The following is a 26,004-nucleotide window of genomic DNA, read 5'->3' as shown; positions in this document are numbered from 1 at the left end:
AGACTTGGTGATCTAATGGTCCCTTGTGACCTTAAACTCCATAAACCTGAATGGTTTAGCTATAAAATCTTAAAAATGTGAATCCACCACTGAATGTTTTACTGTTGTTGCAGTGATCCGAGGGATCTGTGATGACTACAGCTTGGATTTTAGTGCTTTCTACGCCTGGATTGGACTGTGGAACAGTTTTTTTCTTGTGCTGTATTCTCTCTTTAACTTCAGTCTTGTAATGAAGCTCTTTAAAAGGTACCTCTTGCTTTTTTTCAAGGGAAGCTCCATTTTGATTATATTATTCAGCAAACAGAAAATCATACGTTCCAGAAGTTCCTAATTGTGAACTTGCTATAAAATCTATGGGCTTGTCTACATGAACAATTAGTTTGCAGCAAGCTGGGGTATGAACTGCCATGGACTGATTTTCGGTGTGGACCTTGCTGATGTGCATTATTCATTCATTAATGAGCTTTGATCTAGTCCTGTTTCAAAGAGGACTAGATCAAAGCACATTAATGAACTGTTAATATGCATCAGCAGAGTCTGCAGGGACCGTTTGTCTTCAGCAGGCTTGTGCACTCTAGATTCGTACCCCCACTTTCAGCAAGCTAAATGTCATGTAAACAAGATGTGTGTTACAAAACTAGAATACTCTCAACTGAGAATGTAGAGTTTTGGTTTTGGACAGCATGTGCTCATTCCAGTTTTTAGTACTTCTGTTTGCAAGATGTTTTCAAGACTTGCTAGTTCTATCACCCACATCAGTGTTTAACTAAAATCTGTGCACTTGCCTCATAAAATAACAAGTATATTAATATATTCGGGGGTATTCAGACTTTGTCACTCTGACCATATTAATCCATGGGAGCTTTTTTTTTTTGTAGATCAACAGAAGAAATCATTGCACTTTTTATATCGATCACATTTGTGCTTGATGCACTCAAAGGGATTATTAAAGGTAAGCACTGAAAGAAGGTGGTGGTTTTCAGTTCTGATCCATGCTTAGTTTTGCTGTAGAAAGAAAATAAGTAGGTTCCAACCTTAAATGCAGTTTCTTTTCAATGCAAACCATGCTATAGAACTCCCAGCAAAATGTGATTTGCAGTATACACAGCATTTGTTGTCTATTAAGTATTCATTAAGGGTCTTCAGTTTTTCTAAACTGTGTTGCTGGGAAGATGATTCATGACAAGGTGTTGTTTTGGATATGTAGGCTGTATTATAGATGCTCTTGTTTCAGCTGTTCTGTTAGGATCAGAGACTAAAATCGAAAGGAGAAGGTGCAATTTAATGACACTGTAGAAATTTTTGCTTCTTGCCACCCACATACGTTTTTCTGAACCGTTTTGTTTTTCTTTCAAAGCCCTGTTCAACAAAAATTCGCCATCATTTTAGATTCATCCTCCCTTCCGCCATCAATAGCACAGTGAACTTTGGGGCAAGTGGAGCATAACAAGGGAGGGAAAGAACCGTAACCCTTTGAGTAAGCAACCTGGGTTCTGGAGCCCACGTCAGTTGTGCTGGGCTATGTGAAAGCTGGTCCTGGCAGTCTGTGCCCGGGCTGAAACATAGTCCTGTTTGAAACGGGACGTCCTCAACACGAACTAGGTACCGTTTAGATTGCGCCATGTGGAGCAGGTCGAGCCCAGCCCCTCTGAAAACCGCCAGGGTTCACCTCCAGCCAGACCCTAACTGCGCGGTGCCCCAGCGCCCTCTATACACGAGGCACCACGAGACTGCTGGGTAACATAAAGACCCTCCGCCTGTGGCCATATACGAAGAGAGACCCTTACAGATGATTTCAGAATGAGCTGCCATACTAGTCCAGCTTCCTTAAAGGGAAGCATACAGGTTTGCAGCAAATGCCTGTCAGGATGCACCTAAAGGAAGCATTTCTGGTCTCTCTGCCAAACCAGTCACAGTTCATGGATTCTCTGCTGTACACCTCTGCAGTGTTTTGACCTTGGGTAAGAGTAAAAAAGCTCCTGCAGTCTTTACCTTCACCAGACGCAGGCAACAGGATGGGGCATGAACAAAATAGAATCATAGAAGATTAGGGTTGGAAGAGACCTCAGGAGGTCATCTAGTCCAACTCCCTGCTCAAAGCAGGACCAACACCACCTAAATCATCCCAGCCAGGGCTTTGTCAAGGTGGGCCTTAAAAACCTCTGAGGATGGAGATTCCACTACCTCCCTAGGTAACCCATTCCAGTGCTTCACCACCCTCCTAGTGAAAAAGATGAAAGCTCCTTGCAGAAACTGCATGCTAAAGGCAGTGTTCCTTTTGCCTTGCCTTGAAAACACTTTGAATGAGGGATTAGCTAATGTTATTGCCCTTCCCCCACCCCGCCGCCTTTTTTTTTTTTCCTGATACTAACAGGGCGAAAGGGATTTTGAGTTCTGCTGCCTTGAATCCTTTATAATTAAGGTGGTCCCATGGTGTGATTTGTAGTTCTTAGAACCTGCAGGCTCTGCTCTTTATTTGCACACTCAAAAACTACTTAAAAGAAACATTATTCAGGCTGCAAAATGAAGCACTGAAAAGTTAGGAAATGCCAGAATTAGGGTTGCTTGAGCAGTGTTAATTCGGCCCCTTGTGCATATGCATTATGATACAGTCTTCAATTGCATGACCACAGACTACTTTTTCGATAGGCCCCCGGCCTCATTCAGAGCACAGGATGGGTTGTGCTCACTCAAAGATCAGCTCTTCTGTATTTTTTTCCTCCTCATTGTACAATGTGTGGCCCCAGGCTTTATTTACTGCACATTATTCAACCTGCTCTGAAGACCAAATTACTAATTTGCCATTTTCTATGGTGCTGATAACAGTAGTTTCCGAGTGCTTCACAAGTGTTAAAGAGTTCTATCCTCATTTTACAGATGAGGAACTGAGGCACAGAGAGATTGAGGTCCAAAGTATCCACTATTTTTGGGTCCCCGATTTCATGCCAAGGACCTGATTTTTCAGAGTACTTAGCATTTTACAGCATTTCTGTGTTCAAAGCTCAGCTCCCATTGATGTCAATAGCAGCTGTGAGCACTCAGCGCTTCTGCAAATCGGACTCTAGCGTCTCGGGCTGATCACCCAGAAAACGAGGAACGTGCAATTAGTGATCACCAGTGGAATGTTTGGTTGTGAGTGAGTTGACTAGCATCACACAGAAACTCTGACAGACGCAGGGATAGACTCCAGTTCTATGCAGGACACCCTTGAGACCCGTCCCCATCAAAAATAAAACCAAAAACCCAACCACCTCTGCTCCTTGAACTAATGGAGTAACTGATAGTAGCTGTCATCCTCTATGTGGATCAGAACTAAAGGGGGTTCATGGATATTTGCTGACAGCAGAGGAATGATGAGTCATGAATCCTAGGTTCCATTCCAGGCGTTGGGGGGGAAGTGATCTAATGGGCACAGACTCTTCTGCCCTTTTTGTCCTCTCCAACCTGTCCTTGTCCTACTGTCTCTCCCCCATCCCTTGCTCCCCATCCCCTCATCTAACCAGTCCCAGTCTCCACTCCTCAGGCTTCGCACCCCAAGCCAGTCTCCTTGCCCAGTAAATCCCAGTCTCACCCCTTTGGACTTTCCCTCCCCACCAGCTCCTCATCCAATCTGTCTCTTCCCAGCCTCCAGTCATCCCCTCTTCTGACCACATTCCCCATCCCTGCTTGCTTCCAGTCCCAGGCTCTCTCTGAGTTCCGCATCCAATCTGTGCTGTTATCCACTCAGTTTCTTGTCCAGTGTCTTTGCCCAGCCAATACCTTTTCTCCCCCTGCAAACTGGCTCCTCCCCATGGGATACACTGATAGATACTCCCAGTCTCCTTGGCCAGCCACTCCCAGTTCCAGTCTGCCATCCCAGCCCACTGGTTCCCAGTCTCTCTCTCTCCCCTTCGTTTTCTGTTTCAATCTCCAACCCCTCCCAACTCTCCCTGCCAGGGCAGGGTGACGGAGCGGCTCCAGAAATGGACAGGACTACTCCGGTGCCCTTTGGGGGAGGTCACTGATTCTCAATCAACTAGTCCTGTCCATGCTCTGGTACTGGCTCAACACCCTGGTCCCGGCCCCGGGCTTCCTGGCCGACCTCCAGACGGCGATTCTGGAGTTCTTTTGGCCAGGACTGCACTGGGTCTCTGCAGGGGTCCTCCACCTGCCCCTAGAGGAGGAGGGAGGGCAGAGTCTGAAGTGCCTACACACTCAGGTCCATGTCTTCCGCCTCCAGGCCTGCAGAAGCTCCTTTATGGTGCAGGTAGTCCGGCACGGAGAGTACTGGCACATGCCTTCCTGCGCCGCTTCCGAGGGCTCCGATACGACCAGCAGGTCCTTTATCTCAATCTGAGAGGTCTTCTGCGAGACCTCTCCGGGCTGCAGGTCTTCTACCAGGACCACCTCTGGACCTGGAAACTGTTCTCAGCGACCATGTCCATGGTGGCCACCGAGGGGGCAGATCTCCTCACGGAGCCCCTGCTACACAACCCCCAGCTCCATGCGCAGGTGGCGGAGTCCCCCTCGGTGCACCAGAGGTTGGCCCTGGCAGAAGTCACCAGAGTCGGAGACCTCCTGGATTACGACCGGGGAGACTAGCTGGATCCCCTGACGCTCGCTTGGCGTATGGGACTCTCCAGGCCTTGTACTCCCCAGCGCATACTTCAGGAGGTGAGGACCACTTTGCTGCCCACTGCTCGGGCCTACCTCGACCAGGTCCTGCACAAGGGCACCCCCCGCCCACCCCAGGCCCTCTGGACCTTTTCATCGGGCACCTGGACCCAGCCACCCTGCCCCCGTCCCTTCTCTGTGAGCCGGCTGCACAACTTGTAGCCGGTCTGCTTCCGGACCGCGCCACGGAAGCATCTATACACGCTCATGCTCCACACCCTTCACTTCATCACCCTCAAGTCCTGCCCCAACACAAAGTGGCGGGACCTCCTGCCACCTCTAGAGGATGAGAAGCCCCGGTGGGCCAGCCTGTACTCCACCCTGGTCCCGAGGCCCGCCGGGGATATCAGCTGTGGGGCTGTGAGCACGGCCTGTATTTGGTGCGATTTACCCCTATACTGGACACCTGCCCCTTCTGCAGCATGAGGGAGACTCTGGCGCACGTTTACTTGGAAGGTGCCAGGTTGTAGCCCCTATACCGGCTCCTCACGAATATTCTGTTACATTTCTGGCTGCACTTTTCCCCTCAACCTCCTTCTCTATGCACTCCCTATCCGTGGCCCCACAAAGTCACGGGACCTCCTGGTCAACCTCCTCCTAGCCCTGGCTAAAATGGCCATCTATAAAACCAGGCAGAGGAGATTGGCCGATGGAGACTTCTGTGACTGTGGGGCCTGTTTCCGATCCTCTCTCCGTTCATGTATCCGGGCAGAGTTCCTCTGGGTGGCGTCCACTGGCTCCCTTGACACCTTCGAGGAGCAGTGGGCGCTGTCTGGAGTTCTCTGCTTGGTGTCCCCGTCAGGCTCCCGTCTTTTAACCCTTTGACTGCACTCCTGTGCCTGTTATTTCATTACTTGTCCCCTGGTCCCAATCTACTCCCCCTGCTCCCTCCTTTGCAGGTCTGTGTCTTGTTCCTTCTGTGTTCAAAGCAGGCAGCTTCCTCCTCCATGTTGTCTGGGCTCAGCGGGGGAGAGGGGGCATTGACAGTAAAGGAAAGGCATGCTCCCTGCTCTCAAGTTGAGTGCCTGGCCCAAAGCAGCCCAGAACTAGAATCGCAGGGAAAGCCCTGCTCACCCCCTGGCTGGAGCATGCCCAACGCAGACGGAATCTTCACGGAATTTATACACAAAGCAAAAACAAATTTCAACTTAGCACGTGTGAACTGCAGTTTTTAAACTTGGCCAAATTTAGGCAGATTTTCCCAGGGATGCCAAAAGGCACATCCTTTGCCACACTTCAAGTCCTTGCTCCAAAACATGGGGGCGCTAGAGCTTCTCAAAGTAAATGTTCAACAAAATGTATTTTTCCCCCTAGCCTCATTCTCAGAATGGCTGAACCATTTTGGCTGAAATTTTCCAAAAGAAATTCAGCCTGATGCGGACAAGCAACGTTTAAAGTTTCCGCCCCAATGGTTAACATTTGGCAAAGTTTTATAAGCAACTGAAACCAGAGTCTTATAATGGGGTGGTATCAGGCAACTTTAACATTGGGCAGTGCTACTAGCCCCACCTATAGCAGATGTAGACCATCCCAAGGTCAGCTTTCAGCATGGGCCATGGGCGTTTAGGAGCACAGCTCTTTCACATTAAAGGATGTTCTGCATTAGAATCTGTTTAAAACTGCCATGCTCCTCACTGCCCAACTCCATGAGCATGACTGGCTTTCTAAGTACAGCCTGTTACACTCTTCCAAATATCTGTCTCCCCGTCTCCTTGGATATTTAGGTTCACCATTGCTATGCCTCCTCTGAGATGGGTTGATTTTGCTACAGTATGAAAAAGCCACACGTGTGTCCAGTATACCATATTGAACGTTGGAAGGGTGTGGGCAGAATCACTGAAATGAGGCTTTTACAGACCCTTTTGATCCTTTGTAAATTCTCCTGTGGACTGACCGAGTGATGATACCCGGGGGTTATGAGAGGCTGCATGGACTCTGGACTACAGGACCTGGATCCAGGGGCTCCAGAGTTCTAATCCTGACTCCTGCTTGCTCCATAACCCCAGCAAAACACTTAACCTTTCTATGTCAGTTTTTGCCTACCATATTATTGAGGGACAGTCAGAATCAGGGAATATCAGGGTTGGAAGGGACCTCAGGAGGTCATCTAGTCCAACCCCCTGCTCAAAGCAGGACCAATTCCCAACTAAATCATCCCAGCCAGGGCTTTGTCAAGCCGGGCCTTAAAAACCTCCAAGGAAGGAGATTCCACCATCTCCCTAGGTAACCCATTCCAGTGCTTCACCGCCCTCCTAGTGAAAAAGTTTTTTCCTAATATCCAACCTGAACCTCCCCCACTGCAACTTGAGACCATTACTCCGTGTTCTGTCATCTGGTACCACTGAGAACTGTCTAGATCCATCCTCTTTGGAACTCCTTTTTAGGTAGTTGAAAGCAGCTATCAAAACCCGCCCCCCCATTCTTCTCTTCTGCAGACTAAATAATCCCAGTTCCCTCAGCGTCTCTTCATAAGTCATGTGTCCCAACCCACTAATCATTTTTGTTGCCCTCCGCTGGACTCTTTCCAATTTTTCCACATCCTTCTTGTAGTGTGGGGCCCAAAACTGGACACAGTACTCCAGTAGTCATGTGGTTAGGGAGATCAGAAGGGTGAGATCAGAAGTTTTCTGCATGCATAACACATCAGCTGGCCAGACACTACACTTCTATGCCATTCCTGCTACCTTAAAAGCATTGTGTTGGGGACACACTGCTCCCAAGGAAAATTACATTTGTTCCTTAATTTGCTAAGCCATGTTGCTTTTATATATGCTTTGCAAGGTATCCTTAAATATGCAGGAAATGAGGGAGAGAGGTATTATCACATATAGTCATTCAAACACATGCATTCTTCTTACTATCCTAGTGACAGTTGTTTTCAACTCATGGCCCAACCACCTGAGCCATGCTTCTGTTTGATCTTGACATTTGCACTCTGCAGGAAACGGTTCTGTAACAGCTGAAGCAAACAACAAAGGTGAACTAGAGGGAACAGAGGAACTAGAAATTAAACTGCCTTCTAGGACAGTTCAGTTTAAAGTATACAACCTGCTAGTTTAAAGTTTCAGAGTAGCAGCCGTGTTAGTCTGTATCCACAAAAAGAACAGGAGTACTTGTGGCACCTTAGAGACTAACACATATATTTCAGCATAAGCTTTCGTGGGCTACAGCCCACTTCTTCAGATGCTGTGTTCCATTCTATGCATCCGAAGAAGTGAACTGTAGCCCACAAAGCTTATGCTGAAATAAAATTGTTAGTCTCTAAGGTGCCACAAGTACTCCTGTTCTAGTTTTAAAGTGTTTGCAGAAATTCAATAGAGAAAAGAACTCAGCTGTTCTGTAGTGTCTCTGAAAAGACTGCTTAGCATGCAGCAGCTGAATATTAAACACTAAATCCTTGTTACATGGCAGACTGATCTATCCAACTGCCAATCATTCCAATCAGAACACACATTACAATAAGTAATGAAAAATCAGCTACATTTCCCCAACATTTAATCCAAAGTGAATACATATAATCTAACTGCTACATTTAAGTAAAATGTGAAGTGACACAAATCAGTAACAGTCTTGAAATTTATTTTAAGATCTATGCTCAATTCTAAACCTACTCTGTTGTGTTCAGGTATTACTGTAGTGCCGAATGTGAAATCACTTACTGTTCCCAGAACATCTATGGTAACTAGACCAACAGGATGACTTAAAATATCAGCATTATTTTGAATTTCTTGGCCTTTTTTTCTTTTTGGATCTGAACCTTGTCAGTAGTTATCAAAGCGAAGAGCGTTTATTTCCATCGGGTTAACAGTCAGTTGGGAATAACTGAGGCTATTAGAGATCTTTAACCCCAGCTGGCTATTAATCCTCTCGAATTATTGCCATTGCTATTATTAGGAGTGTCCTTTAATGGTCAGAGCAGTAGACTGCAGGTCAAAACTTCTGGGTTCTGTTTACAACTCCTGCACTGACTTTCTGCCCAGTCATTTCAGTACTCGGTGCCTCAGTTTACCTATCTGTAAAATGGGCCTGACAATATCTACTTTACAGAGGTGTTGCAAGTGTAATTAATGTAATAGAATATTCTGAGCTCCTCAGAGGAGATGTGCTATTGAAATGCCAAGTATTATAATCGAGGTGTTTATTTAATACCTTTCTGATAACTTTCCTGCCGAGTTTCTGAAGTCGTGGTCGTGCAGTGTGCATGAGAGATCACTGGCATTGACTTCTGGCTGTATTGGGCATTGCCAGGATATATAATGGCTAGATAGTACATTATCCAATCAGATTTCAGACTTCTACTTTAAGAAAACTCCAGTGATGGTTCAAAATTTCAGAATCATCCAATCCAAAGGGTTGGCCTTTATTATTAAAAGGAAACTAGCAAGACAATTTTTGCCCAAAATGCTGTTCCTCAGAAAAATAAGGTATGCATTAACCCAAGGGTTGGCAACCTTTCAGAAGTGCTGTGCCGAGTCTTCATTCATTCACTCTAATTTAAGGTTCCACGTGCCAGTCATACATTTGAATGTTTTTAGAAGGTCCCTTTCTATAAGTCTCTCTAATATATAACTAAACTATTGTTATATATAAAGTAAATAAGGTTTTAAAATGTTTAAGAAACTTCATTTAAAATTAAATTAAATTGCAGAGCCCCCCGGACCAGTAGCCAGGACCCAGGCAGTGTGAATGCCACTGAAAATCAGCTCACGTGCCGTCTTCGGCACCGCGCCATAGGTTGCCTACCCCGCATTAACCTAAAGCCACTAGAAAAGTAATAATAGTTCAAGAGAAACTTATTGTAATAAATATTCTCCTGCCGTGTTTGCTGCATTGCAGAATTGTGTAGTTGACAATGAAAGTCATTCTAGCAACAAAAGCAAAATGTTCAATGTCAAATCTGAGAAATTTAACAGATAGAACATGAATTATGCAAATTATTTGATTTTTTTTAATGTGCTACTTGTAGCCTGAGTCATGAAACTTATTTTAAAAATACACGTCCAGGTAGTGAACTGAGACCTCTGTTATCGCACAACTATTTGCTTGTTTTGCAGTTATCCCTTATCCACTCCTTTGCCTCATCCACCTATTGCATTTCTTAACCTAGATTGTCAACTCTTTGGGAAACCTTTTCACTGCCTGTTTGTGCAGCAGTGCCCAGCACAGTGCCCCAAAGCACTGCTGTAATAGCGATAGTATTAACCTGGCAGTGTAGTTAAAAGAGGGTGATGATAACATCTGGGTAGGCTCTCAAGCAGAAATTAAAAATAGCTCCACGCTCCTATGGAACTAGAGCTGGTCAAAAAAATGCCAATTCTATTTTACAGGATTTTTTTTTCTATAAAAACTTTATCTTTTTTGTGGAAAAACTGAAACATAAAGCTGAAAAAAAAGTGTGTTTTTTAAAAACCATTTTCAGGAAAAAAGTTCCGTTTCTGGAAACCAAAATATCACCCCAAATCTTTCATTTTCTGGGTTTTCATCAACCTGGGAAAGTTTTGACCAAAACGAAAAGTATCTGCCAAAATGTTTATGGTTTAAAAAAAATAAATAAATTTTTTGGCGCTGAAAGTTATTTTTGATGGAAACATTTCAGCCAGGTCGACACGCAACTTCAAGGTCTCTTAAGTCCTGTTCCGCTTTTGCTGGCTGCCTTTCTCCACAGTGGCTGGCATGTACCTCTCCCCTTAATTGACTTCCTTTTCCATTGCTCCTCTCCTTCTGGCTGGTTGCTGTCTTTATCTTCCTCTTCGCCCACCACCCTTTCCTGGCTGCCTCTTTTCCTAATAAGTTTCCCAGACTCTTGCTCATCACATCATCTGAGACCATGGCATCTTCCATCAAGTATGGTCAGACCCATCCAGTGCCAAACCTTCCAGAAGTATTCCTCTAATACTATTCTGATTTTAATTATAGACTGGAATAGCATCTTTACAGCAGCTACTCGGTTCTGTAAATATTTAACTGCAGTCTCTTTAATGTAGATTACCTCACTATGTATTTTATGGACCTTATGAAGCATTATAGAGTATTTAACTTGGATAGTTATAGCAGGCGTGTTTGCATTTGTCATTTATTGAGGTAAATTTTTAAGCTAGTTACAGTAGGCCTGGTAAACCATAATATCTCAATGCATTTTGCAAATTCAGTTTTGGAGCATGTTTACAAATGTATTATCTCCCAGTTAATTTGTCTGTCCTATAAAACCGAACTTGGACATCTTTGCACTAGTGAGTGTAGGAAAGTACTTACTGCATGTTCATAATAGTAACTTTCCTGAGTATACTCTGCCTTGGATGTTTTCAGTTATTGCCAAGTGCATATTTTTAGTATACTAGAGCAAGACATTGCCACAGTTTACTTCTTTACATATAAAGCCATGATTCAGTGCATGGAGCAAAACCAGGTAACAATATGAACGGGGTGGAGGGGGACTTACAAATGGCCTAACTATTTTCTTAAATTTATAAAACAAGCTACGTTTCGTGCACAACTGAATTATAAACTCCTAATGATCTAGTTTCTCTTACCTTCAGTAGTGTGAATGGTGCCATTAGAGTACTAGACTATGCACAGATGCCGAGTTCCTGTGTTTTCCGGGTGATGCTCAACTCCCGCTCCACCCCAGGCCCTGCCCCAACTCCACCACTTTCCCCAAGCCCCACCCTCGCCCTGCCTCTTCCTGCCCGATTCAGTCTTCTCCCCCAAGTGCACCCCACCCTCACTCCTCCCCTTCCCCTCAGTCCCTCCTGCACGCTGCTGAACAGCTGATCCGTGTCAGGCGGGAGGGAGAGGAGCTGATCATTATTTTTTTTTTTCCTCGTGGGAGCTCCAGCCCTGGAGTACCCACGGAGTCGGCGCCTATGTGACTACAGGTAAATAGAGACTACACTGTGAAAGTTGTTAATACTGCCTATTTGTTGTTTTGTGCAGTTTTTAAGAAATATTACTACCATGAGCACCAAGGAGACAGTTACTTGGAAAGTACACGTGCTGATGTAATTCCAAGCCTCAGCATCAATACCACCTTCTTGATGAATTCATCAGTGAGCAGGTCTATGTCGCTGGAGAATCAGACGGGCATGAATGAGGTCGTGCATTATGGACGTGAAACTGCTGTCCTTAGTCTCATGTTGATGCTGGGAACCCTTTGGCTTGGTCATACACTTTATCAGTTTAAGAAAAGGTGAGTTACTTCAGTCTTAGAGTTCATTCTACAGATTCAAATCCCAATCTTGAGTCTAGGTTATGTCTACACTGCAAATAGACACCAGTGGCTGGTCCGGGCCAGCTGACTTGGACTTCCAGGGCTCGGGCTAAAAGACCATTTAATAATGGGGTAGACATCAGGCTGCAGCGCAACCTCTGGGACTCTCCCATCTTGCAGGGTTCTAGAGACTGGGCTCCAGTGTGAGCCCGAACGTCTTCACTGCAATTAAACAGCCCCTTCGCCTGAGCCCTCGAGTCCAAGCTAGCTGGCATGGGCCAGCCGGGTTTTTTTAATTGCAGTGTAGACATACCCCTAGCGAAGTTAGTGGGAGTTTTGCCATTGACTTCAGTGGGAACAAGAACAGGCCTTAATTTGGCTGGCAATCTAGGAAATCCCAGTCGCCTGCAGCTGCAGCGCAGATCAAACAGCGATACAAGTTGTTGAGGAGTTGCCTGCTAGCCAGCTTCAGCGGTGGGCTCCGAGAGCTCCACTTGGCCACTACGAACGCCGTTGCTCGGCTCAGCGAATAGGCAAACGCTAAGTAAATCTTGTTTAATCAGTGGAAGACATGCTTCCCTGTCTGGCTGGGCATTTTAAGACATTAGTCGATTTTGAAAGTGTTGTGACAGTCATATAAACTTCCTTTGACTCTCTTGGAGAGTGCGTGGCTAAAACCCAGTTAATCTCATAAGAATGGCCACCCTGAGTCAGACCAGTGGTCCATCTAGCCCAGTATCCTGTCTTCCATTGGTGGCCAATGCCAGGTGCTGCAGAGGCAATGAACAGAACAGGTAATCACTGAGTCATTGTCCACTGTTGTCCACTCCCAGCTTCTGGCAGTCAGGCTAGGGACACCCAGAGCACGGGGTTGTGTCCCTGACCATCCTTGCTAATAGTCATTGACAGACCTATCCTCCATGAACGTATCTAATTGATTTTTTTAAAACCCATTGTGTTTTGGCCTTCACAACATCCTCTGGCAACAAGTTCCACAGGCTGACTCTGTCTTGTGTGAAGCGGTACTTCCTTTTGTTTGTTTGAAACCTCTTGCCTAGTAACTTCATTGGGTGACCCTGGTTCTTGTGTTATGGGAAGGGGTAAATAACACTTCCCTATTCACTTTCTCCACACCACTCATGATTTTATAGACCAGTATAATATTGCCTCCAGTCGTCATTTTTCCAAGACTCACTCCTCATACAGAAGCTGATCCATCCCCCTAATCATTTTTGTTGCTCTTCTCTGTACCTTTTCCAGTTCTAATATATCTTGTTTGAGATGGGGTGACCAAAACTACACAGCATTCAAGGTGTGGATGTACCATGGATTTATATAGTGGCATTATAATATTTTCTGACTTTTATTATCTATCCTTTTCCTAATGTCTCCTAACATTCTGTTAGCTTTTTGGCTGCCACTGCACATTGAGTGGGTGTTTTCAGAGAACTATCCACAGTGACTCCAAGATCTTTCTTGAGTGGTAACAGCTAATTTAGAGCCCATCATTCTGTAGGGATTATTTTCCAATGTGCAGTACTTTGCCTTTATCAGCATTGACTTTCTGCTGCCATTTTGTTGCCCAGTCACCCAGTTTTGTGAGATCTCTTTGTAACGCCTCACTGTCTACTCTGGAATTTAACTATCTTGAGCAATTGTGTATGGTCGGCAAATTTTGCCACTTCACTGTTTTTTAAATGATCTGGAAAAGGGGTAACTTTCTAGAAATATACTCCCGTATCGTAAATGATAATTTCCTGGAAAGTACCTCATCTCACTTTCCTCCAAAAGCACAAAAGGCAGTTAGCTGGGCACCCAGCTCTCTCTGAGAGTCTATGGGAATTGGGTGCTTTAACTCCTTTTGGAGTCTTTGACAAATCTCCCACTCGAATGGTTAAAGAATGGAAAAATACTGGAGCTGGAAATTGCAGACACAAGCCACATTGCGGGGGAAAAAAACTGGAAATAAGAGCTAGCTGTCAGCTCTGGAGGACTGTGCACGTTTTTCAAAGCCTGAATCTTCAATTTTATTCCCTTTTGGATTTCATTGTGATTTTCACCAAACTTCAGAGCCTCCATTTCCCATAAATGGAGATTCTACTGTTTTAGCTTTCAAAAAACTGGTAGGTACATTACGTCATTACGGACTTTTTAAAATAATATTGGGAGTGAAGAATTAACAATAGCAGCACTGGGCTGAAGTAGCATTCGGTATAGAGCTTGCCACTGCCTGTGGTTTGAATGATTACTCCATTACCGTCATAGTGGGAAAACTGAGTATGTTGAATGCTAATAGAAAGTTGTTGGTTTTTTGTTTTTTTTAATTGCAGCCCCTATCTGCATGCAAGGGTCCGCGAAATCCTGTCCGACTGTGCCTTACCCATATCCGTTCTAACCTTCTCCATCGTAGGCTCCTACTTCTTCAAGGAAATAGAAAGTAAGTCCACTTGTTTACTCCTCCAAATTACCAGGAGAAAGGCGCTTAAGATGGAATCGAAGAAGAAAACAAGTTAATTGCAAAGAACATTAACATAAAAATACAAAAGTTCTTCAGTATATTGTCTCTTAATTACATGCCCCACACATGCATAAATATGCCTCCAATTCTGTCAATAAAAGTTAATTTATGCAAACACCGAATCAAACAATATTGCATATAGTTTTTCTCAGTGCGTTATTTAAAGTTGTCATTTCATTTGAATGTCTTTAAAATGTGCATCTGTTGTTAGAAAGAGTTGATCCTATTATTCTCATAAAGGACAGAAGGGCAGGGCAATTAGTAGGCAGGAAGGGTTGTCACCAGCTGTACAGATGTGGTGTTGATGATCTCGGCCTGTTCTTTTAGTCTCCTCTTTATATTTTCCTAATTAAAAGTGTAATGGTCCAAAGCATCTGGGTGATTCTAAGATACACAAGGAAGTCTAACAATGATACACCATTCATTGGACAGATGGATCAGCTTTTCCATATCAGGAAGAGAGACTAGGGACAGGAATTGCATTGACCTGTGATGACGTGAGTTAACGATGTGAGGAAGTGTATGGAAGTAAATAAGAAGTGGCACTTTTGGTGTGACTCTCACTCCATCCAACTGGATTGAGAAGTGGTGAATTGTAGCGTGTGATCTTTCCCTTAGTGACGATGGATTTCTTGTCACCAGCTGAAGCCAGCCCTGTATTATGCTAAAACCCATTGTGCAGCTCATTTGGTGTTGAGAGTATTTTAAAATGCCTATACTAGCAGATTAACTATGAAGTAAGACTGTACGATGAAGATGCCAAATTATTTGTAATTATTTCAGATCCAGAAACGTGCTGTAAAATCCTATGTCTATGATAAGAATGTTTCTTTTTTTTAATTTGCATTGTCCTCAATTAAAATTTTCATCTCCTTTTATAAAATAAAAATTGCAGCATGACTAGCCATTATTAGTCAGGGCTAGAGTGATAAATATATTTTAAAAAAACAGATTTATAGACTTCAGTGCAAGAAGGGGCCATTATGATCCTCTTGCCTGACCTCTTGCATAATGCAAGCCAGAGAACCAGTGGAACCTGTATCAAAGCCAGTAACTTGTGGTTGGACTAGAACATAAGTTTGCTTCATGCAGGTAGTTGGAAAACAGTACGATGCCTCTTTAACACTTTTTTTTTTCCTGTGTGTTTACAGTGTCCAAATTTAACTACAACCCATCTGAGAGCTTATTCGTGCTGGCCCCAATCCAGTCTCTCTCAATTGGCTCTGTAATGAGTGCTATGGGCCTGGGGTTCCTTCTGTCGATGCTTTTCTTCATAGAGCAGAATATAGTGGCATCACTCACAAATGCTCCAGAGAACAGGTAAAATTGTTAATCCCTTTCTTTCTAAACCAGAGTAGTTCTTCTTAGGGATCCTCTATGTGAACAATGAGACCAGGCCAGTGAATCTACCCAGCCCTAGCCTCGAACTATCCTTGTGCACCCTGCTAATGCTTGTTAACAGCTGAATAGACTTCTTTGACCTTGTCCTCTTTTGAAATGGGACTAGCTCAAAGAGCGTTAATGAACTGTTAAAGCATGTCAGCAGGGTACATATGGAGAGTGCCCCGTGGATTCACACTCCTGCTTGCAGCAGTCTAATTGTTCATGTAGAGAAGCCCTGAGATAATTTCACTTCAGTACTATATTACAGTGTTCTGAGTAAAGATGGACTGGGACTGAATTACACAACCTTGCTAGCTCTGTTTGTGTACCCCTTATATATTTGCATGTGGAAGTCTCCAAATTCTTCATACCTGGAATGGTATTTTATGCCAGTCCCAGGAAGACTGCCTGCAGCCATGCGTTCTTTTGGGAGTGATTTCATAGGTAGGGGTCTGCTTAAATCCTGGAGAAGTCACACACTTTTTTGCAGGTTGGTCATGGCATAAATAGCAAATTTTGCACCTGTTAACGCATCCATGAAATTTGCTGTTTTATGCTGTGACCAACCCACAAAAACTGTGATTTCTCTGCAGCATTTCTCAAGCTGGGGGCTCTGCCCCAAAAGGAGGTCTCAAGCCAATTAGGGGCTCGTGGCATTGCCACCCTTACATTTTCACTGCTGCTGGCAGAGGTGCTGCCTTCAAAGCTGGGCACCGAGCCAGCAGCTGCCGCTGTCCATTCTGCCTTCAGAGCTGGGTGGCCGGAGTCCAGATTTCACAAGTGAGACCAGATTTCATGCAATCAGGACATGTGATTGCAGCACACAAAGTCGTACTCGCGCTAGTTTTGATCAAAGTTAGCTCAAATAATAATAGTAGTGAAGCTACAGCAGTACAGGCTACCCTGCCCGTCAAGGACCCTGGGTATGGGCTTGAGCAGCTGACAGCCTGCGCTATTTTGAATCATAGAATATCAGGGTTGGAAGGAACCTCAGGAGGTCATCTAGTCCAACCCCCTGCTCAAAGCAGGACCAATTCCCAACAAAATCATCCCAGCCAGGGCTTTGTCAAGCCTGACCTTAAAAACCTCTAAGGGAGGAGATTCCACCACCTCCTTGGGGAACCATTCCAGTGCTTCACCACCCTCCTAGTGAAAAAGTTTTTCCTAATATCCAACCTAAACCTCCCCCACTGCAACTTGAGACCATTACTCCTTGTTCTGTCATCTGGTACCACTGAGAACAGTCTAGATCCATCTTCTTTGGAACCCCCTTTCAGGTAATTGAAAGCAGCTATCAAATCCCCCCCCCCCCCTCCCTCCCATTCTTCTCTTCTGCAGACTAAATAATCCCAGTTCTCTCAGCCTCTCCTCATAAGTCATGTGCTCCAGCCCCCTAATTATTTTTGTTGCCCTCCGCTGGACTCTTTCCAATTTTTCCACATCCTTCTTGTAATGTGAGGCCCAAAACTGGACACAGTACTCTAGATGAGGCCTCACCTATGTCGAATAGAGGGGAATGATCACATCCCTTGATCTGCTGGCAATGTTCCTACTTACACAGTCCAAAATGCTGTTAGCCTTCTTGGCTATACTACTATTGTTACTCGAACTAGCTTTGCTCTAGAAATAAATCAAAGCTAGCTCAGGTATTTCCACATGTGCTGCAGTTCCACCTTCCAACTGCAGTGAAAACATACCCATAGTGCCAAGTGTACTCTGGCATTATTCCTAGAAATTTATATTTGGGGATTACACGGTGCAAGATGTGTGGCTACCACCCATTTTGTTTGTTGGGCCAACAAGTACTCAACCTACCTCGGAACTTCCAAAAACACCAATGTCTAAAGCAGAGGTTCTCAAACTGGGGGGCATGGACTGTATTCTGGGAGGGTGTCAGAAGGCAGAATAGAGAGCAGTGGCTTCTGGCTGGGCACCCAGCTCTGAAGGCAGCGCTGCCGCCAGCAGCAGTGCAGAAGTAATGGTGAAATGATACGGTACTGCCACTCTTACTTCTCTGCTGCTGCTGGTGGCAGCGCAGCCTTCTGAGCTGAGTGGCCGGAAAGTGATACACTATACGCTTAAATGGCTCTGTTTGAATCAATGATGCCTTACTGTTTTTAATATTTAGTGAGAGTTGAATGTTGGTTGTTTTGTTTTTTGGTTCTTTTTAAATCAGTATATGTACTTGTATGGTCAGGGGAGGGGGAGCGAAAACTACTACAGACATGAACAAGACGCAATCAAATACGTTTTTTGAGAACCACTAGTCTAGAGAGACCAGATAGAGTCAGACCCTCTCAAATTTGGTTTGTTGGAACAAAGAAGGTTATTTCAAGCCTCTGTTAAGAAAACAAATAGTCAGGAAGCATTTCAGGTTTTGGAAAGAATCTTCAGAAGCAGTCTCTTATGACTTTTGACAAAGACAAAGAACCAGCGTTGCAATGGAGCAGTGAGCAAAGCTTCTGAAGATTGGTTACCTCACCCTGCAGCTTTGCCATTCTTACTTTATGGATTTTACATTTATGATCTCCTTTATTCTGAAGACAATGGGTGCACCTCCCATTTTGATATGTGGTCAGGCTTGTGGTTTCTTGATGTTTGGAATGCAGTGAATATTTCTCTTTAAACTAAGAGCGGATCAACCAAAAAGATCTCCCGCATCATGTATTGCAGCTATGCTAATTTAAAAGAATTTTGAAACTGAAAAAGGAGCGTTTGGAACTATGCTGGCTTGCCACTATATAATTCAGAATATGGAAGCAAAGGAGGTCAGGCTTAAAGTAGGACAGTGGTGTGTAATCTAGTATCACTTTTATCTAAAAGCTCTGATTTATGCACAGGCTTGGGAACAAGAAGCTACAGTCTTCAAATATTCCCTTTGATGTTTCTACCAACTACAATCAGCTATGGCATCAAGGGTGAATTTATAGGATTCCCCCTCCTCACCGCCGGAACTACCATTTTCTCAGTGGATTTCTTTTGCTAATGTAATACATGGGAGGGTTTTTCTTTTTTTTTTTTCTTGCATAACAATTTTTTTTAGTGTTTTTTCTGTTTCTCACACTTTATTTGATAAAGGACCATTAGCACAGGAAAGCAGAGAGAAATGGACAGGCTCAGAACAATTGGATTATGTCTGTTCAGGGATTTCTTCTGTGTACCATTTGAAAATTATCCTCTATCCTCATTGATGCAGCTCTTTAATTAAATAGTGCTTGGCATAAATGTAAGTTGTAAATGGGTCATTTTGCCATTTTCTTGATTGAATTTCATGAGTCATTTTCTGCCTATGTGACATTAGAAGCACATGAGATGTGGTGACTTTTGATATTGAGTAGGGTTATAGTTAAAGGGTATGTAAATGAGTTCTTCCTTAGATATCACAGCCAAACTGCTAACTCCCACATCAGTGTCTTTTTTTTTCTTTTCTTCAAATGGAATGGAGCCTTTCAGTTGTGGTATAGAAAGGCAAAAGATGCTGCTCAACTGAAAGTAGGTTGAATTGCTCAGTTACAAAACTCTTCAAAACTGGATTGAGTAAAGCATTACCAATTAAAATCTAGATCTAGCTGGTCCTGCCTCAGCATAGAATCACAGAAGATTAGGGTTGGAGGAGACCTCAGGAGATCATCTAGTCCAACCCCCTGCTCAAAGCAGGGTCAACCCCAACTAAATCATCCCAGCCAGGGCTTTGTCAAGCCGGGCCTTAAAAACCTCTAAGGACGGAGATTCCACCACCTCCCTAGGTAACCCATTCCAGTGCTTCACCACCCTCCTAGTGAAATAGTATTTCCTAATATCGAACCTAGACCTCCCCCACTGCAACTTGAGACCATTGCTCCTTGTTCTGTCATCTGCCACCACTGAGAACAGCCAAGCTCCATCCTCTTTGGAACCCCCCTTCAGGTAGCTGAAGGCTACTATCAAATCTCCCCTCACTCTTCTCTTCTGCAGACTAAATAACCCCAGTTCCCTCAGCCTCTCCTCATAAGTCATGTGTCCCAACCCCCTAATCATTTTCATTGCCCTCCGTTGGACTCTCTCCAATTTGTCACCATCCTTTCTGTAGTGAGGAGCCCAAAACTGGACGCAGTACTCCAGATGTGTCCTCACCAGTGCCGAATGGAGGGGTATAATTACTTCCCTTGATCTGCTGACAATGCTCCTGCTAATGCAGCCCAATCTGCCATTGGCCTTCTTGGCAACAAGGGCACACTGTTGACTCTCATCCAGCTTCTCATCCACTGTAATCCCCAGGTCCTTTTCTGCAGAACTGCCACTTAGTCAGTCAGTCCCCAGCCTGTAGCAGTGCATGGAATTCTTCCGGCCTAAGTGCAGGACTCTGCACTTGTCCTTGTTGAACCTTATCAGATTTCTTTTGGCCCAATCCTCCAATTTGTCTAGGTCACTCTGGAACCTATCCCTACCCTCCAGGGTATCCACCTCTCCCCCCAGCTTAGTGTCATCCGCGAACTTGCTGAGGGTGCAATCCATCCCATCATCCAGATCATTAATGAAGATATTGACGATGCGGGGGTGGACTAGATGACCTCTCAAGGTTCCTTCCAGCCCTGCATTTCTATGATTCTGTGATTGGTGAAGAGAAAAATGATGGGTTGACTGGGCAATGTACAGGCAGCTTAATAAATCTTCACGGTCTCTTATATCTGTGTTTCTGTACATTGAGTTTCAGCATAACTTAGCGGATGTTGCCCGTTATTCAAATTGAGTACGTGCTGTACATATCTTGAATCAGGTCCCAGGCCGTGGTCTGCTTGCTGTCAACTGAATACTTTAAAAACTTATCAAAAAACCTAAGGGCAACATCCCAAGTTGGGACTGAAACAAGGATAGAGAGAGTAGCCAGATGGATCTAGGCTTTGGAAAAAAGCCCACAATGGCATAAGCAATGAAATACCTTTTTGTATAAGCTAACGGGAAAATCCAAAAAGGGCAGATAGGGAAAAAAACAATAAAGGAAGCCTCCGCTGTTCAGGTGCTGCTTTGGCAACGTGGAAGAACAGAACGTGAGCTGAGAACGTGCCTGCTTAAAGCTTGCCTAGAGGGGAAGCAGGCACATAACCCCGGTGGATGCTGCTGATTAAAGATGTCTTTCCTCAGAATGGGCCCCCTACGGACCTTTAGTAAATGTTTAAGCATGTCGCTAACTTAGCAGGCACACACATGCAATGCATCAAAAACAAGGCCTGGAAAATTTCAGCTTAATGGATGAAATTTTATGAGCAACTAAAAACCAGAGTTTAAAATGAAAAATGCTTTGGCAGCCCTTGCTATGGCTGTTGCTAGTGCTCCAGCTAGAACAGTAGTACATCTGATGGTAATATTAATTTTGAATGAGTTGAAGTATCCTGTTTAATATGACAGTAATAAATGCTGAAGAAATTGAGGACTAGACCATTCTTATAATGGGAAATGTTTCTCTTTTCAGTTGTTCTTTCAAACTGATTGCTCTCCCCCGGCAGCAATCACGTTTTCATTACCTTTCAAATTCATGTACTGTCCTCTATAAAAGAGGAGGTCTGTAAAATTCTGTGCATTGAGATGCACAATCAGTGTCCATCGATGAACACGCTAGCTCAGTCATAGCAAGGGCAGCATTGTTACTACATGGTTGAGTGCACATAAAAACTTTATTAACTAGAGTTTATTTCAGGTTAGTGAAAGGAACAGCTTATCACTGGGACCTCCTCCTTGTAGCTCTGATTAACACGGGACTGTCTGTCTTCGGATTGCCATGGATACATGCTGCGTTCCCTCATTCCCCAATGCATGTCCGAGCACTGGCCTACGTGGAAGAGAGGGTTGAAAATGGGCACATCTATGAGACGTAAGTTTTGGGGACAAATCCATAGAAGGAAAGAGATCTGGGGATCCTGAAGGGTTTTCCGGGGTTCTTTAAACACTACAAATGATTAATTCACATCATTCAGAACAACCTTTCCTATCAGTCTCCACCAATCCAGACAGCGGGTGCTAGGAATGGTCTGCCCACATCAATACAGAAGCAGCTGGGATGAAGAAAGATTTGTTTTGGGGGTCATTTATTGGTCCCAGGAGCAGCTATCAAACCTTGTGGTAAACACCACCACTATTCTGCATCTTTGGAGTAGCTGGCAGTTGCACTGCTCTGACAGAGCACTTTCTTTCGGTGCTAGCCTCAAGGTATGCTGTTGGGAAGCCAGGTTTTCCATATGTCAGTACTTTTTTTTTCCCTACTTTTTTTGGTTCATCTGGGAATCCATGAGGAAAAAACTTTTTGTTGAACTCTGTCTCCTCGGAGATCTTAGTATTTCTAAGCTCTCTGCTGAAGCCCTGCTGAGCAGTGAGACAGTAGTTTGGCCAGACGCTGCCTGCTTGTCTCATTAGAAAAATATCCAGTGCGACTCTCCCGTGTCTGAAACCCACGAGGTCAATAGTGCAAAGGGTAGAAAACAGTATCAGTGTGGATCTGTTTCAAAGCTCACTGCAGCATCTTCCATTGTACCTCAGGAAGCTGAGAGACTTCTGTTACACAGAGAGCTTTCCTGAGGCCACCCCTCTGCCATTAGGCCCTCTTGGGAAAACATTGACAGGACTGAAGCGAGTAGGTGCACATGGCCATAAGCTACACTAAGAATCTTCTCCTTTATGTTCATTCTGTCCTGAGGTGCTTAGATATATAAATGACAACTTCGAACTGGATGCTGGGGAATGGGAGTATTTTCTGCCTTCTACAGCTCCCGTGGAGATTCCAGATCTCTTGTTCCTCACAAAGCTGTAAACTATAAACAAGATGCTCTATGTATTGTTGTCTTCCTCCTCCTCAACTGCCTTGTTGCGAGAGGGAAGCTGAAGCAAAGCTTAAGTAGAAAATCAAAAAAGGATTATTCACCTCTGGGTACTGAAAGGTCCCACCTCTTGCTCTCTGAAAGAAACCAAGCTACAGACTCAGAACACGATTGATACAAGTAAACACAAGAATCAAGAACCTCCTCTGAAATGGGCAAAAAATTTCCTCCTCCTTGTCTGCGGAGAAATCTGCATCAGAGTTTAATCCGGGCCAACCTTGGAGTCTGATCGTGTAGCTAAATTAATTCAAGGTGCTACGCCTCATATAGCTAGGAGCCCAGTGATCTAGCCTTGGTTTAAGGATTCTTTGAAGAGGAGCTAGGATTATATTCTGGAGTCTCCCCCAGTTCCCTGTATTTCCTCAGCTGATGACAAGCCTTCTAGGGCCATAGTCTTAGCTGCCAGACTCTAAAAAGTCTCTGCAGAGCCTGTGTGAACTGATTTTGAAGAGCTTTTTATATAAAATGGACAAATTTGGTTAGATTTTGCCAGCAATGAGTACATTCCCTCTTGTCCCCCCCTCACCTGGCCAGATTTCAAGCCCTTGCTACAAAGCATGGAAGTGCTAGAGCTTCTCAACCAAACAATTGTAAGAATTGCACAAAGCCGGGACATCTCATCCTGCACATGCCCATAGACCAGGTGAGAAGCAGGGGAGGGATAGCTCAGTGATTTGAACATTGGCCTGCTAAACCCAGGGTTGTGAGTTCAATCCTTGAGGGTGCCACTTAGGGATCTGGGGCAAAAATCAGTACTTGGTCCTGCTAGTGAAGGCAGGGGGCTGGACTCAATGACCTTTCAAGGTCCCTTCCAGTTCCAGGAGATAGGTATATCTCCAATTATTATTTTATTTGTATTATTATTGAATAACCACAAGCAAGCCACAACACATCCAGAAGGGGGACAGAGTTGTTGGAAGAGACCCAGGGGAGAGTACCTGACGCTTTTCTTATGCTACCCAAGTGAGCCCCTTAGTTGGAACTTGGTGGAGTGGGAGAACCCGGGTTCCCCTCCCTCCTAACCATGAGGCGTGGCCGTTTACCACTAGGTGTGGGCTCCCCCACTCACAGGCACTTGTACAGTTGTCTCTGTGCTGATATAGGCAGGCCTTTGCCAGCAGTTAACCTCAGCATTAGTGCTTACATTTCCTTATAAGGAAACAAAAATACAGGTAAACTGTCCATTTATTTTTTTTTTGGATAATCCTGGGAGAGGAGTTTTCCCCTTTTCGCTGTTTTTGGTAGGCACATAGGACAATGGCAACAATTGCTCACATGTAGGGTAGCAATGTCCTTTTTTCTTATCTTATTTTCCGGCTTACTGCATGGGGCACTCTTTCACATTCGGGAATGTTTCTAGACTGTGTGTTGTACAGTGTGTTTTAAAGTTACTTTGTCCTTTCTTACTTCCTGTCGATATATTTCCAGTGACAGGTCTGTCAGTCTAAAAATCTGTCAAATTCTGGAAATTTGCATTAAGTAAGTAGGTTTTTAGCATGGGTTAATGAGAAATTTGCAGAGCAACTCCCATACTCCACCATAGGATTAAGTTCCTAATTCCCTACATAATTCTCTGGACATTTTCCCTGGTGTATAAACAAGGGGATTCTTGTGTTTATCAAAAATGCTGATGACTTAGTCAAGAGAATGTGTTTTCAAGTGGATCACTAGTTAGTTTCCACAGAAGCAGCTCTCTGACCCCCTTTTGGGGAGGGGGGCTTGTATATGTATAACATACATGCACACATCAGTGCAGTCTGAAATCAGGTAGTGCTGGGAAGGCTTAACGTGCAGAAAGGGAGCTCTAGAATGTTCTACAGTGATTCTGCTTAGCAAACTGCAGATAACTAAATTAGTTTAGTTTAAGCTCAGATAGGATCCATGGAGCTTGGGAGAAAACAAGAGTAGAGCTAGAAAATTAAATAAACAAACTTGGTCCTGGGCCTTGGCACTTATCCAGCTGCTCTGTTTGAGTGGTGGGCTAACTGCCTGGACTGAGTCCAAGAGGGTTTCTGTCTTCTGAAAATATTAGCATTTGGCTGGAGATACTTGATTGTTGAATTGGAATGACACATATCCCATAACAGGCTCCCAGTGTGAGTGAGCCCCAACGGTAAGCATGGGGGTTGACCTGTCGTTATCCTTCTCAGTCTTTGCTTCCGTGTCACTGTGTGTCTTCTCCCACCTGCAGGATAGTGAGCGTGAAGGAGACACGACTGACTACACTGGTGGCCAACTTCTTGGTGGGTCTCTCACTCTTCCTCCTGCCCTTCCCACTGCAGTGGATCCCGAAGCCAGTCCTCTATGGCCTCTTCTTATACATCGCCCTGACCTCCATTGATGGGAATCAACTCTTCGAGAGGGTGGCCCTCTTGCTGAAAGAACAGGTATAGAGAGTCATCCTGGAACTGGAAATTTACTGCACAGGATATGGAACAAGAAATAGCGCCTTACACTCTGTTTCCTGAGGAAACTCATATAATGAGTTGATTACTATAGCTTCAAAACATTGCCATTAAATAGTCCATGATTATGTGTGTTTTAGCCTCCTCGTTCCGCAAGCCATCCTCCCCACACACTCACACACACCACACACCCTATATAAGCTGTCTTGTGCGTGCAGCCACCATAATAATTACAGGGCAATAGGCCACCACAGGATTCCCGACTGTCTCGCCATTAACCCTGACAGGAAGGGTGCTTCAAAAACCTTATGTTCCTCTCCTTTGATTGATATGTGAAGGAGCTTTTATTGCCTGCCTTTGCAATCACACCCTCATTTTGTGTTCCCATTTGATATTTGTCATGTGGTTTTTACTTCCTTGCAGGTTGGCAAACACGGCACAAGCTCTTTGGACCGTGAACTCACCCCTTCTCACAACGATGGGGATGGCATGTTTGAGTCCCTTTGCACTTAATTTACCCCCAAAACATTCAAAATTATACCACCTCTTGGTGTACGTTAGACATGCGGCTCCCAGTGAAAATTCCTCAGGGCAACGGGTTAGCCAGTCACTTAATTTTTTTCTATTAAAAAAGAGTGAAACTAGTGCTTGTAAAAGTGAGGAACACCCTGATTGTAAGCTCTTTGCTGCTACAGGGACTGTCCGTCTCTCTTTGGGTTCGATAGCATCTGGCAGAATAGGACATTAATCCAGAGTGAGGCATCTGCATATTACTGTAATACAAACAATAATATTGACTTGACACACATTCAGTTCAGGTAGATGTATAAACATCTCTGTATGCTGGAAATCTGTGGTGCTGGGAATGCGGCTCCCCATGGAGCCTCATGCTCTGCATGCTTAGGATGCCAAACCACAGGAGGAAGACAAGTCCCTGCCCAAAGAACTTGCAGTGACAGTAAACAAAGAGGGGGCATGCAGCATTCAAAA

At 44.4% G+C, this 26,004-nt stretch overlaps 1 protein-coding gene across 7 annotated transcripts in view; it reads left to right on the top strand.

Annotated features, from left to right (window-relative positions):
- The window catches only part of SLC4A11 (solute carrier family 4 member 11), a 256,975-nt gene that overhangs the window by 209,764 nt on the left and 21,207 nt on the right, over positions 1-26,004 (top strand). For 5 of the 7 annotated variants that reach the window (XM_045018780.1, XM_045018782.1, XM_045018779.1 and 2 more), the window contains 7 exons: positions 114-246; positions 879-952; positions 11,587-11,839; positions 14,191-14,297; positions 15,530-15,698; positions 21,424-21,609; positions 24,801-24,996. In XM_045018780.1, the coding sequence (XP_044874715.1) occupies positions 114-246; positions 879-952; positions 11,587-11,839; positions 14,191-14,297; positions 15,530-15,698; positions 21,424-21,609; positions 24,801-24,996 (1,118 nt within the window). The remainder of the gene's footprint in view (positions 1-113; positions 247-878; positions 953-11,586; positions 11,840-14,190; positions 14,298-15,529; positions 15,699-21,423; positions 21,610-24,800; positions 24,997-26,004) is intronic. The other 2 variants (XM_045018785.1, XM_045018781.1) reach the window with 1 other exon arrangement.

The sequence above is a fragment of the Mauremys mutica genome, chromosome 5 (genome assembly GCF_020497125.1).
Source record: "Mauremys mutica isolate MM-2020 ecotype Southern chromosome 5, ASM2049712v1, whole genome shotgun sequence".
Lineage (NCBI taxonomy): Eukaryota > Metazoa > Chordata > Testudines > Geoemydidae > Mauremys > Mauremys mutica.
This window is presented reverse-complemented; position numbering and strand designations above follow the sequence as displayed.